We start from the raw sequence: 15,340 nt of genomic DNA, 5'->3' as shown, positions 1-15,340 counted from the left end.
CTCTCTGCAGACTGAAGTCATGATGATGTGAAGAGTTCCACAGAAGTTTCTTCTCCTCACCGCTCCATCTTGAGATCAGGCAGAAGTCATCAGCTGTTTTGTTCAGGATGAAGCGATAAGATGTTCTTTTCATCTTGAGGATTTCAGCTTGGATGTTGTTGGAGAAGAGCACCACCAGCAGCAGGATCTCTACAGCCATGTCTTCGTCTGTGAGTGTGAGTTAACTCTGCTGCTGTTTCATGATCTCAATCTCTTCACTATCAGAAGCTTCTCACCTACGATTGGTGGAACTGGACGATATCATCAGGAAGATGCTGTTCATGCTACTTCCTGGTGTGAAGCGTCAACGGAAACTATTAGGAATTCATATGATTCAAATTATTTTAATGCAATTCAGCTAAAAACATTATTATTATTATTGCTTTATTCAATTTACTTTTTCACTTTTATCAGTTAATTTTCGCAAAACCTGGCACTTTTAAAACTATTAACATCACATCGGCATAGTTTAAAAGTATACAATAGCAAAAAAGTCCTCCGATGGTTTTTAACCTCTTTTAAAAATGACCAGCAAGTCACTTTTGCTTCCTTGTCCACCATCAATGCTTGATGTCGGCAACACTCTGCTGGTGGTGAGCTCCACAGCTTCTCTGACTTGATTCTATTTTTAGCCAAAGCACAACTAAATAACCAGACAGACAAAAGACGATTAACCTTGTGACTGTAAACTATGACGTTCATTTTCTCGAACACTACAAATGTGTTTATGGGACGTTGGAATGACTGTGGAAAGAGTTTCAAATTTCTTGGCACACTCATCTCAGAGGATTTCTCCTGAACTACAAACACCACTACAATAGTCAAGAAGGCCCAGCAGAGACTTTACTTTCCTAGGATCCTCAGGAAAAACAACCTGGAGGAGAAGCTGCTGCTGTCCTTCTACTGCTGCTCCATCCAGAGTGTGTTGTCCTACTGTATAACCATAGGGTACAGGTCCCTCAAAACTGGCACAAACAGACTCAAGAACAGTTTCTAGCCCTCAGCTATACATGAACTGAATAAACAGAAATAAGGATCAATAAAGACATTTTTTCACAACACATCTCAGAGCACCTTAAAAAACAAAAAAAACATTGCACTTTTAATAACGAGACCATATTATAAAACCTCTTACTTCTTCCTTGTTTCTGACTTTTTTAATCCTTTTATTTTTTTCTTGAAATATGTTTTGTAATTCGCACCTTCTGGATGATGTACTTTAATTTGGTTGTACTATGTGCAATGACAATAAAGAGATTCTGATTCATTCAGTGTGCAGAAGATAGAAGAAACGATCAAACATAATTATGGTACACATCATTTATTTTCACACACAGACAACACAAGATGTGTTTCTTATATAAAAAAAACATTGATTCAAACATATTCATAAATTCAGCTTTAACTTGGCAGATGAACATCGAGGTTTTCAGATTCAACCAACGATTAGCAGTCAGAATAAGGCAGATCTATGAGAATCACGGTTACAAAGAGTAAATCGGCGAAAGTGATCAAAAATTGGGGCACTTTATCATTGGAAAGATGTTCAACTTCCACGATATTTAGTATTAAGATAACACCCTCTTGAAAAACAGTTTAGGAGAATGATTCCAGTAAACAGCGTGTAAACAACTTGAGGCAACAAAACTATTGGTGTCCGACACTAAAATATGTTCGTGTTCATAAAAACCGGAAGTATAAAAAAAAAAGCTACATATGTCTGGTGGATCAAAACAACGAGGAAACAGTAAAATTAAAGCACGTAGGCTTCACATGAAGCCGATAAGAACGCACGCCAGCATGCTTTTAGGTACGAAGAAGTTGATGAAGAGCACTTGGATTGTCTTTGTTGGGCCTCTTGAAGCTTTGTGATCCTGCCGTTTAGCTCATCTAATCTCTAACGGATATAAAGACCTGCATTATCCTCATTGGTCAGCATCAGTGATGTGGACGATGATAAACAGCGCGGCAGGAAAAACTCTGATATTTTTTTCTTTCTTTGAAATGTTACGCAATAATGGCTTTAACATATTCTTGGTATCAGACAGAACGTCTTATATTGGATTGGTTTGTTGTCGTGAAGACTTGTGGAGGAAAAACTAACTCATTGTTCCTCAGAAGCTTCAGCCATGGTTTACTTTCATAGAGTATGAAAAAAAAACGGGAAGAGGTGATGAAGCGTTTGTGAAGAGTAGGCGGGAAGAACATTTGCTTTGGCGGCCTGACGAGAGTCCAGACAGGTCAAGAAGAAGGCTTCAAATGAACAGTCAAAGCGTCTTTGCTCACCATGTACCCATGATCCTCTATGTGAAACGTTCATTTGGTATGTCTGACCGGTGGTCCCTCTCCTGAGAGAGATCTTTCGACTGCGTCCCTTCAGATGGCACATGTGATTGAGGGTCGTGAGGACATCGGGCGAGAGATCCGGTCACACCTGACAGATGTTGTAGTAGACCGTGTGCGCATGCCTTTCGCTCACAGAGTCGTCGAACATGCAGTCCTTGTGAGTGTGGATCTCTGTCAGTGGCACGTCCATGCCGTGGGAGTTGTTGCGAGGGTCCTGGGAGCCGTAGGACGGGACGGTCTGGAGGATGAGATCCAACGTTAGAACCACCTCCTTGTTATCCTAAATATATATGTAACTGAAGTGGTTACTACCTTTCCTGTCCCGCTCAGAGGAAAATCTTTCCGGCACAGGTGAGCGATGATTCCGGCGGCCAGGGCGTCGCCCAGAACGTTGATCATGGTCCTGAACCGGTCACTGAACACACAGAGAACATGTCACACACGCTCACCATCAAGGATCAACCAAACAATGCACATCAATACTATTAAGAAAATCATTATCATCTAATGTACCATCCATTGAGTTATCCTTTCATCCATCCATGATGGAAGGATGGAAGTTCCATCCGATTGTCCAGGAATTTAAATAGTCATTTATTCATCCCTCATTTGATCTATAAAGCTGTTTATTACGTCAAAAATCTAAATCTAACAGTTATTAAGTCCCACACACATCAGTAGCTTTTCCCTTTAATCAATCATTGACGTGAAACTATCTTAAATTCACTTTAGAGCAGGACGGCCACATCAAGGAATACCTAAATCACTTGCCTGGATGGATATAATCCAGATAAGATATGGTTGTATCTATGTATCCATGTATCTATATACCAATGTACTGTATATGTAACTATGTATGTATGAATGTAATCCATGTATATCTATCATCTACTTAATTTCTTTCTAATTCCATATCTATAATATTCGATATTCCCGCTCATCCTGTATGCAAAACGAGGCAGTCGTAAACACCACTTTTCCAGCCAAGCAAAAACCTCCTCTGCCGTTGATTGACAGTTGAAGCCAGCCAATGGCAAACACCCCGTTTGTGTGGTTCAGTCCTATTGCTAATCAAAGTCGGGTCAGAGGAAATCCAAAATTTTGCCAAAAAAACCCATACCAAGATCTCAAAACAAGAAAGGCGTAATGTCAACTTACAGTATCCAGTCGATCGCTACAATGAGTGTGATGTCATCAGCTGGCAGCCCCACAGACGTCAGTACGATCACCATAGTAACCAGACCAGCTTGTGGAATACCTGCTGCTCCGATACTGGCCGCTGTTGCTGTGATGCTGGAAAACAGTGTTCAACTATCAACACCTTTGTTAAACCCAATTGAAGTTTAACTTGAACGTCCTTCTTTAATCTCTCTGTAAATTATAATTGTCCAAGTATCGACCCCTGAGGGTTTCTTTACCTGATGGTGACCAACTGGCCAAAGTCTAATTCGTAGTCGTTGACCTGGGCTATGAAGATGGCTGCCACGGCCTCATACAGAGCGGTGCCGTCCATGTTGATGGTGGCGCCCACGGGCAGCACGAAGCGAGCGATCTGGCGGTCGACCTGACAGTTCTCCAGCAGACACTTCATGGTGATGGGCAGCGTGGCAGAGCTGAAGAGAGAGCGCGGCGTAAACACCGGAGCCGCTCGAGGAGGACGGTGAAGCCGGGCTCACCTGGAAGAGGTCGCCAGGGCGATGACCAAGGCCTGCAGGAGACCACGGATGTAGGTGAAGGGATTCTTCTTGGTGAGGATGAAGTAGAAGAGCGGCAGCAGGATGAGCCCGTGGACGAAGAGGCCGGCGATGACCGTGAGGCCGTACCAGCCCAGCTTCTTGCCCAGCGTGCTCGGGTCCTGCATTTCCAGGATCTTCCCGGCAACGAGGAAGACGATACCAAAGGGGAAGTACCTTTGGAGAGATCAGACATCAAGACACATGTAGTCAACCTGCTGTCGTGGATCAGAGAAACAGAAATGTTGCTCTTTAAGCTCTGACATTTAATTTTTTTTTTACTGGTCAAAATATAATTAAAAAAATGATACTGGTCAGTTAGTTTCTATTTACATCAAACATCAAGAAATAAGTAAATCATGGCAGGAGACGAATGAAAGATTGGCGACTCACCAACAAATTAAACACACATCAAAATGTGTCATTTAACTTTGGCCATGTTAATATAAAATATCAAAATTGAGATTTAAGATCTGTTTGATCAACAGAAAAGAGGTATTTAACACTATTAAAATATCAAATTTACTCAGTAAATTTCAATTATCCACTTTTAAAGAATTAAAAATTGTCAAACAGATGATAATCGATTGAGGGATATTTGACTTTGACTTGAGAATCATCGCTAATGTTGTGACTAAACAGCTGCTGTCAACAGTCAGAATGTTTTCACGCCTACAGGTAAATAATCCTCAGCCCCAGTTAATCTGCTCATGTGCCGGAGGCGGTCGGAGCTACGATGATGTCAGCACCCGCACGTTTTCTTCGCATGACTGGTCATCGGGTCAACCGTCTTTGAGTGCGAGCGTAATGACGTCCAACACGAGTAAAAATCTCACTTAACTTAAGTCTCTGTGGCAAGTCTGACTCGACCCAAGTGATTTTTTTTAACAGCAAATAAACCCATTTCTATGTTGCTATGTCAAAAGTGACAGCCAAATGTGATTGGTTTGCTGGGCGGCAAAGCATAATTGGAGCCATTCGGGTCACCCTCATTGAGGCTGCTGATACGGATAGCATCACATATGCAATGAACCCCCTCACACAGGTCTGTATTAACAATAGACATTTGTTATAAACAGTCAGTTTTCACTGCTGGATATTTCTCTCAATGCGACAGTAACAAAAGCGATGACGTTGAAGTTTCTCGCTCACCACACAGCGGCGTTTATGATCTTCATCACGCACTCGTTGATGCACTGGCAGACGTTGACCAGCGGAGCTCCTCGCTCGCCCATCCTGCCCAGCAACAGTCCTGCAAGAAGAGTCCTGTTAAAATAACTGACCAACACAAGCGCCCCCTAATGAGCGGAACAGTAGGGATGGACGTGATAGATATATTTTGTCAAATATTTGTTATAATTATATATAACAGTGTGACATCATCATTAGTGGTCTTTTTTTTAAGAACCTCTAGCAGTTCGAGTTCATCCATTCCCTGCACCACATCATCACACTAATACACACTCAATCCCCACATCTTCTTCCACCTCTTCACTTCCAACACTGTAGATCCTCTTCGTGTGAACACGACCTTCCCTTCCTGTCACTGTGATGGACTCGTTTGCTCCAAGCACTCACACCACTCGCTCCGGTTCTGCTCACCCATTGTGGCGGAGAAGATAACGATGCCGAGGACGTTCATCTGCTGACTCTTCCCGGGACTGGTTTTGTAAATGACCTCCGGAGGCGGGGTCAGCTCCAGGTACACCGTCTGACCTTTGGGGTCGCTGTCGTCTGGGACCACGTAGACAAAGTTGTGCTGAATGATTTTAGTCGGGACTTTGAGGATGGGGATCAGGTCTGTTTTGTACTGTGAGAAGAGAAGATTGATAAGGTTAGAAAAGTGGACATATTGTATAAATAGTTTATTTTTCAAGAAGAGAGGTTAAAGGAAAATCTGTGTCCATGTGTTCCTTGTAAACTCCAGGCATGTCCTTAGATCAATAAAACTTTCTTATATTATAAACAAAAGGCGATAGATTTTGACTTACACTCTATAAGAACATTTTATTTTGCTCTCAGATTAACTGAAATCTCATCACAAAAAGTCTGTTACAATTGAGCCTTTAACTAATAAATCAGCCGTCACAGTTATGGGTAGGAAAATTAGTCATTTGAGTGTGAAAAAATAGGGGCAGAATCATTAGTCATCAACATAAAATCAGAAAAACATGTTTCAAGACTAAAAAAAAAACATCCAGTATCTTATTATCCTTCTTTTCTCCGTAGCGTATCTCTAGTGACGGACCAAAGGTGGTTCATTTGGTTGCTGTTGTGGTGAAACTCACCTGCTGAAATGTGGCCTCTATCAGGTTGGAAGGAACCATGTTCCTGCAGAGACCAAGAAACCATTAGACCTTGAACAACAAGGAAGCGGGGGCGGGCATTGAAAGGACACAAGGGTCATGGAATGGAGTTGATCTGATCACCGGTGGAGTCAGATGTCAAGAGGATGATGCACACAACATGCTTGTGAGGGGGAGTGGCCTCAGATCAGCACGAGACCCAAGTCTGTAAACGTGCAGTGGCAGAAGCTGGCCTGCGTCCCACCGAAGCACGACGACTAATCTTTTCACTTAATCCCCCCGGATTACTAAAAATAAAACTAATCATCTCTGTTCTCTAATTGGATTCCTGAGAGTGGTTCTACGCCTTTATTGATCTAAGCGACGCACAGAGGACCGCGGAGGCGTCGCTCACATCACTCACATCCCTCGATGTCGTCAACACTAGAGTGGATTTATTATATATTCACTTTTGAATCGGACTTCAGTCACAATCATTTGTCTAGAGGACTCAGATATTCCTTCAGATATTTAGCCTTTTGATGCACTCCAGACTCTACACCAGCATCTTACCCAGACTAGCTGGGATGGACTCCCGGCTCCACTCAGGTTAATGAAGGTCCCTTATCTTAGCATTACTTTTTCAATCTTTGTTGCAGGTACAAAGAAAAGAAATCTTATTTCAGGCAATTATTGAAACCTGGGACCAATATAAATCCACCAGGATTTTGTCTTTTGGCTCAGCTTTCCCACGGAATGTCTCTGCCTGGAGAAGAATCTGTCCAAAAAAAATATCTTTGAAACTCCAATTATCCCCAATTGTTCACAGTATAGACTCTGCTATAGTCTGTATTTTAACATATATGTTTTATTTCATAAATGTGGAATCACTTAATAAATGGTGAGAATTTGGAGACGGCAGCGTAAAGAACTGACTATTGCAAAAATGACGCCAAAAGCTTTTCATTGGCAATAAGAACAGATAGCGGAACTCGACAATAGAGGTGGTTTATTATTTTATCAAGACATTGTTCTGGCAATTTATTAGAACTGATTGGAGAAATTATTTATTCTTTTATTTTTTTTTATCTGAATTTGAATGGCACAAAATGGTACAAAATGGAATTGGGACTTATAGACAAGTGCGTCTTATATACATGTACACATTTTTTCCTCGTTATAATGTAGTATAGATGCGGAATGTACTCTAGAAATAATGGTATTTTAATTAAAATGTAATTACCCTCAGATATCCCAGTTACTCTCTTGTTTATTCATTCTGTCTACTGAGACCAAATTATCTTACTATCAATTCAATGTGTGCATGTTACCAAACTAGACCATTCATCGATGCACAAGGTCTGCTATGATCAAGACAGCTACAAAACCACAACAAAAATGGCCCGCAAGCCTCAGACTTTTCTCCTGCAAGGCAATAAATATCTCCCTCTCACCTGATCAAGTCGAGGAGGGCGTCCGCGGACGTCATCACGGGGCCTCCACCGAGTCGGTTGCTCTCCACTTCCGTCCCGACGCCGGGTTTGATGATGATGACCAGAACAATGCCGACCACCACAGCAATAAATGTGGTCCAGAGGTAGTAGGTGACGGTCAGCACGCCCATGCGGCAGCAGGCTCTGGACTCCATGGACGACAAACCTGACATTAAACTGTGACACAAGTCGACAGTGGATGTTAAGTCAGCGCAGGAATTCAAATCAATCTATTTTTCCTCAACTAATGGTTAATTCAATTCTAAATGTGTTGTTGAATACATTTGCAATTTAGAATGCATTGATTGTTTTATAAAATCCATCAATAAATAATTAACAATATTTGATATACACAACTGCAAAAGGAAAGTAATTCATAATTTATTTATAATTGCTCAATTTCAAACTAGTAACTTGCCAGATAACTTGATTAATCGATGGATTTTTCAGTAGTTTACTTTATTACTAAAATATTTGAAAGATGCAGCCCATATGAGAAGTGATGCAATTTAAAGAAAAAAAAAAAAATGATCACAGATTAATGGGAAAATGTATTTATTTAAAGCATTTATTTCTATCTTGATTTATTTTTAATTATTCCAAAGCGTGGAAGTAGAAATGCAATTGGAAAGCAAACCAGACGTGAAATATCATAAAAAAGAGACTACCTAGTATAGATTATAGAGCTTACGTTTTTTATTTTTGTAATGGACGTGTTAAAAAGAAAGAGAATATGCCATTTGACTTTTCACTTCTCAAGTGAGTGAGATGTTTTTGTATTGTTATTTTTGTTTTTCGCGTTTTTTTTTTGTTTCACTAAGAAACAAGCAAACAAAAAAACTCCATGGGCACACATACAGACAAATATAATAATACAACAATAAAATAAATAATATACGAAAATTCATCAGTGACAACATATTACACAAATAACAGAGTGACAAAGGATTTCCTCTGGTCATCTCTTAGTCCGATTTCCAGTTTGTCAGGATTAGACGCTGCGCTAACAGGCTATCAAATGCTCTCGTTCATGGTAATCTGTTGTTGTGACTCAGGACTGGACAATGAAACCCAAACCCACATTGTGAAATAACCCTTAGAGACAGATTAATGACACATTCATCCACCAGCCTGTGCAGCTCCACACTGTGGTCAAATACTGGAATTTGAATTCCAAATATAGTTTTTTTGATAAGGCAGTTTTGGACTCACCTGGACGTGATGAGCGGCAGGATGAGCATCTTTAACATCCTCATCAACAATTCTCCAGGAAACGAGAAGTAGATCTTGGCCTAGATCCAAACAAAGACAAGTATTAGAGAGCAAATCAAAATCATCTTTGACAGTTTGGAGTAAGTAAGTAAGTAATTTATATTTATAGAGCGCTTTTCTAGACCAGGGTCCCAAAGCGCTTAGACAATCAAAATAATACTCAATAAAATATATACTTAAAAGATCAAGATAACTGCGGGAAAAACTGAGGAACATCACCTGCAAGTGTTTAGTCATGAATGACGCTAGGTCTACTCGCGACAGACAATGTGTTTTAACTTTCATTTTAATCATTAAAAAGAAAAAAGAAAAACACCAACATGAAATATGTCCTTATGTTTGTATTCTCTCACTAGAATCACAGCAGCCATGTTTTCACAAATACACATTCACTGTTAATGTGACCGTCATTGTCACCTCTAAGAGAACAACATGTGTGTTAACACACCTAATCGTGTAATCATCACTACGAGCAGAACACTGTGATATAAAACCATTTATTGATCAAATGCTTTGCATTATAAGTCACTAGTAGAATGTAGTAGTATGTCTCCAGTACAACACTGACCAGAAATAACTGACCAGAAATTGTTTCCTTCAACCGAGAAAAAAATCTCTAAACTTGGGAAAATGATGTTACGACATGATCTGGAGCTTGTAATCCATGCGTTTGTTTCTTCTCGCCTGGACTATTGCAACAGTTTTTATTCGTGTCTAAACAAGAAGGAGCTGTCTCGCCAGCAGTTAATAGAGAACCCTGCGGCTAGAATTCTGACCCGCTCTAGTAGAAGAACTCACATTTCTCCGATCCTTAAAACTCTTCACTGGCTTCCAGTTTCTTTCAGGATCAATTTTTAAATTTTGGTTCTTACTTTCAGATCTATTCATGGTCAGACTCCTCCTTACATCACTGATCTGATCCAGCCTTACACCCCAGCTCGGGCTCTGAGGTCTGTGGATCAGAATCTACTGATGGTTCCTCGCACACGGTTCAGGACCAGAGGAGAGAAATCCTTCCAGACTGTTGATCCTAAGCTTTGAAAACGATCGTCCTCTCCCTCTGTTTTTAATGGATCCACTGACTCCTTCTTTTCCCTGATTTTCTGGGACTCCTGTGTTTGTTTTGTGTGTCTTGGTCCTTTAAAGTATATATTTTAACTGTGTATTGTATTTGATCGTTAAAGGCGCTTTACAAAAAACCTTTACTTACTTACTAACTTACTAGTAGGAGACTCTTCAAAGAAATGTGCTGATTATTACACAGAAGAGTTGATCACTTTGGTCATTAATTAAGCATGTACAGTATTTATGAACCTTTTGTTCATCTGTAGCTCCAGGATCTACGAACAACACAAGGAAGTGTACTCTTCGTGATCCTTAAATCCTTTTGAAATGAATGTTCTCCGGGACTAATCTAGGGAGGATAGACACCAACGCTTTGTACAACTGAAGGAGGTCAAAGAAACATGTGATGGAGAAGAAAGAAGGCTGGCAAAGAAAAAGACGAGAAGCGACATGGATGTTTTGGAAAAGTGGACCGGAGAGAGCAGAAGAGGACATGAATGCAGTAAATAAAGACTTGTAATAGCTGTGAATCAGTGGTTGAGGTGTATGATTGAGGACTTGCTGTGATGACAGATGCAGGACGAGAAGAAGGAAGAAGCGTGAAGAGAAAGAGGAGGAGAAGGTCATGGAAGAATGAAGGGAGAAGAGCAGAAGAGGACAAGGAGGAACAGGGAAAGAGGGGAACAAAGGAGTCAAAAGAAGAAAGGAGAAGAAGACAAGGATAAAACAGGAGGAATGAGAAGCAGGAGGAAAAGGAACAGGAGAAAAAGAAGCAAAGATGGGCTGAGAAAAAAAGAGTAGTAGAAGGATGAGTAATGGAGGGAAAAAAAAGGGTAAAGGAAGAGCAAAGAACATGTTGAGTTAAAAGTTAAATGTCAGACAAAAAAAATCAAGAACACGACGATAAAAAAAAGAAGTAGAAACAAAGGAGGACACAGAAAAAAAGGAGGGTGAAGAAACAGAAGGAAGAAATAGGAGCAAAAGGAGTGAAGAAGACAAGAGTCTACTTGGAATACATCAAATTAATGTTTTTAGAATAAAAAAAAATGGATTTATCAAACAAATATGAACCGTCAACGCCTCAAATGTAGAAGATGCTAAATCAAAATGCCATCATTTTCATTGTTATTTACTGCGTTGCTGACAGTTTTGTCTTCACATGTGCTCGGGAGAAGCGAGAAGAAAGAAAAAAAAATGTTTCCGTCATCTTTCCTTAAATTAGAATGAATACAGATTTATGACGATTAATTATCAGGTATGTTTCTAATTTTCAGTGTTTCAAGAGGCCAAAGGTTTCCCTGTGTTTGTGAGGCGATAAACTGAGATTTTGTCTCTTTGGTCGCTGACCAGAGTGAGCAGGGTGACCAGAGTGACCAGAGTGAGCAGGGTGACCAGAGTGACCAGAGTGAGCAGAGTGACCAGGGTGACCAGGGTGACCAGAGTGAGCAGGGTGACCAGAGTGAGCAGAGTGAGCAGAGTGACCAGGGTGACCAGAGTGACCAGAGTGACCAGGGTGACCAGAGTGACCAGAGTGAGCAGTGTGAGCAGAGTGAGCAGAGTGAGCAGGGTGACCAGAGTGACCAGAGTGACCAGTGTGAGCAGTGTGACCAGAGTGAGCAGTGTGACCAGAGTGAGCAGAGTGAGCAGAGTGACCAGGGTGACCAGAGTGACCAGAGTGACCAGGGTGACCAGAGTGACCAGAGTGCACGTGAACACATCGGCCACTGTCATCCACTTATCGCTGACATCAAGAGACCTTTTAAGTCCAGCCTGCGACCTGCATTTTCTCCACCTCGACAGCAGCTAGTCAGTCTGCAAATGACAGACCTGGAAACATAATTCCGTGAGATTATTGAAAAAAAGGATTTACCCACCAGCCCCAAGTTTGTGTTTAAACGGACTCAACAACAGACAAAGATTAGCTGTTGCTTTTTTGCGACTAACGACTTCCTGTTGGCCCATCTATTTAAGTAGGTCAATCTACTGGGGGGGTCTAATGTTAGCAGAATCTCAAATTGGCAGATTTGTAGCTATTGATGTAAAGAGTTGATCAGTGCCATCAAAATATAGAATGGCTGAATTAAATAATTTGTACATTGAAAGGTTGAATTATTTTTATTAAAAGGGTTTCGCTTTTGTACAACTTCATTTAAAATCAAATATTTTCTAAATTAATACATTTTTTCACACAGACTTTGATATTCTAATTCCAATAACTAAAATATATATATTTTTAATTTAATATTTATTAATTAGTATCCTTTTAAATTCAATATAAAAAAAGGCCTGTTTAACAGTTCCACCAGACAATACCAAAAAAGTAACAAGCTTCTTGAACTTTTAGCCAATCATGCGACTCATAGTTGATCACGTGACAAAATAGACGCACTGGTGTGTCAATAAAGTCGTTTTCCTGACAATGTGTCAATACTTTGTTTCGACGTCTGGGGTCTCAAACATCTTATATCACATCTCATGGTTTCTAAGGATTTAGGCAGGAACGATGTTAAAATGTGATGATCGGATAAAGACTGTGTTGCCACTGTAACAATTTAGAGAAGTGCCTTTATTTTATTTTCTTAATGTAAAAAACATTTCAGTATTCGAATTATTTAATGTAATTATTCAAAAATACAGCATTTCAAAAAAGTTCAGTGGACGTCCGTTGTAGCTTCATATCTACAGTAGATAAAGTGTCGTGTGTGACTATAAACAGGAAGTGCCTCAGCTTTCATGTCACTTGTGAAAGACTGTGAAACTTCCAAACTGGTCAAGAACTCTGCTGATCAATATACCGACTCAGAGGATCTGTGTGACTTGTGAACAAGAGTCACTAGTGATTTAATTTCAAGTTTGTTTTCAGTTTGAGTTTTAAAATCTGACGTCATCAGCAAAGTCATTAATTAGTTGAGGTTTAGATTTGCACACGTCGCTCCAGTTTTTAGGCCTGACGCAGAAGAAACAATCACCCTGTTAACCAGAGACAGATTAATTATGTTAGATCTTTGTCAGTAGAAGCATGATCTCTGGAGCACAGGGAAGCAGCCAGATCTACGTCTCAAAATAATCATCAGCTTCGCTTGGAACAGAACAAACATTGAAGAAATGTCCAGATCAGACATTAAAACTGAGTCAGATTGTTTGCTCAGAGCTATATGCTGTGTCCACCATTAATATAAAATATTAGTGTAATATTACTAAAGATGTTCTTTCTAAACCGTTCAAACTGTCTCAGACATTATTTACATTTATAATATCAGGTAAAGTTAACAATGAAGTTGAAAAAGCAGTTCTGATACATGAATACTTTTGAAGTTTTTACTTGTTTATGTTGGACTAAAATCACTCAAGGTTCTGCTCATATTTAAACCTTAATGTTCCTTTTTTTTCATCCGGATATGGAAAGTGTTTTCATTCACTTTGATGGCTTCCTACTGATGCTGCTAATTTGTCAGGCCAGTTCATATATAGCAAAAATAAAGCCATAATTTGACTTCATAGCAAAAAAAAAAAAATGGGACTGTGTTTACAAAATGTGTCTTAAGGCATCTCAATATGATGCAAAAGATTTAACGTCATGCTGCTGAGCTCACAAGACCAGTGGACCGGGCTGGAGTCCCAGTCAGGAGAATTCAAAATGCTGTGACAGAATTCTCAAAATCTGAGAAGTTGTGTAAATGATTTTATTGTACATCAGGCTGCTTCAAATCAAGTGTGAAATTAGGTCCTTGGCAGAGGTATGTTATTTATTGACGGTCATCTGGTATTAATTGTAGTTAATGTTTCCACAGTTTTTACTTTTCTTTCTTTTGTTTAGAATCTTTGGGACCATCAGTTATTTCATATAAAATACTTTATACATTTCTTCCTTTTGACGACTAGAAATTACTTTGCAATTGGTTTTCTTATCATTTTCATCCCATTTTAGTGGATCTTTTAATAATAATTTAATAATAGTTTATTCATTTGTGGTCATTATAATTTATTATTATGTGTGTAAAACTTCAAGTACATCTGATGCTTCCTAAAAGCTACAGACTTGAGCTGCCTCCAACTATTTGATCTTCTTTTCTGGCACGTATATTGTTTACTGGAACGGTCCGTCATCTGACTTTGGGACTTGTCCGGTTTTCTCAGACCAAGTTAGTACTTTTGTCTTAGTATTATCAGGATCACTGTCCAGAACTACAAGTGGACTGGGAACATCTCCTTGAGAACATTTAAGAGTAAAAGTCTGACACTGAAAACTAAAGATCTCATTGTGAACGGTGATGATTTACAGAAGAAACGAAGCATCGGTGAAAAGGTCACGGACGATCAAGAAATAAATCCCAAACACTCAGAGTTTAGGAGTTTGATAAAGTGGAGGCCAGAAGTGAACCCTAAAACTAATAATCTCTATCTCCTATCTCTCATCTAAGTGTTTCAAATCATCTACAAAAGCCCCTCCAGTTGAGCCAGTACCTGTGTGGACAGCTGCGTCCCCCTCAGCATGAATCCCAGGGTGCAGCCGGTCACCACGGCGACGACCGACAGAGTCAGGAGCCCGTTCCTCTTGCAAAAGTCCCTGATGTTTTTCTTCAGCTCCCTGCCAGGCTTCACCTGCAGGAAAGACTTCAGCCGGTCCCCCATGGTCTTTTTCCCCGCCGGGCCCGGTGCATAAGAACTGTTGTCGGATCGAGCCTCCTCCTCAGCGCCTGGTAACAGCAGCTCGTCCATTTCCTCCGGATCTCCTCAGCTCCGTCCTTTTCGGTCTTTCTGGCAGCGTGTCAAGCCTGTGACATTGGGGCAACAAGCACTTCCAGGGAAGGATTAAGTCATCAGGGTCCATCAGAGCGGCTGCTGGCTGCAGACTTACCTGCACTAAGAGGCTTAGAGGGAAGCAAACACTTGACACGCCTTTTGTGTGGATCCTACTGGTCCGGCTTTTTTACCATGCTTGAAAATTGTAAAAATAAACACAGAGTTCAAAACAATTAAAAATGACTAATCATTTAGAGTTAAGAAGGATTAAACAGTAGATATAAAGCATTGAATAAATAAAGTCTTGTAATGTGTCTGGACCTCAGACATTTTTTTCCTCACAGTTTTTTTTTTTGTAAATATA

At 40.2% G+C, this 15,340-nt stretch overlaps 1 protein-coding gene across 2 annotated transcripts; it reads right to left on the bottom strand.

Moving 5' to 3' along the window:
- Positions 1-1,453: 1,453 nt before the first annotated feature.
- Positions 1,454-15,340, bottom strand: LOC148086569 (excitatory amino acid transporter 5-like). Of its 2 annotated transcripts, XM_087784726.1 has the most exons (12): positions 15,088-15,340; positions 14,698-15,031; positions 9,109-9,188; positions 7,858-8,073; positions 6,407-6,449; positions 5,721-5,928; positions 5,271-5,370; positions 4,062-4,295; positions 3,804-3,998; positions 3,544-3,678; positions 2,698-2,800; positions 1,454-2,623 (listed from the first exon to the last, which is right to left on the bottom strand). In XM_087784726.1, the coding sequence occupies exons 2-12, from the start codon at positions 14,950-14,952 to the stop codon at positions 2,468-2,470; spliced, it is 1,725 nt and encodes a 574-aa protein (XP_087640852.1). In that variant the 5' UTR covers positions 14,953-15,031; positions 15,088-15,340; the 3' UTR covers positions 1,454-2,467. The 2 variants fall into 2 exon arrangements, with proteins under 2 accessions (XP_087640852.1, XP_087640851.1); XM_087784725.1 differs by having other exon boundaries at positions 14,698-15,340.

The sequence above is a fragment of the Callionymus lyra genome, chromosome 2 (assembly GCF_982586985.1).
Source record: "Callionymus lyra chromosome 2, fCalLyr1.hap1.1, whole genome shotgun sequence".
NCBI lineage: Eukaryota > Metazoa > Chordata > Actinopteri > Syngnathiformes > Callionymidae > Callionymus > Callionymus lyra.
This window is presented reverse-complemented; position numbering and strand designations above follow the sequence as displayed.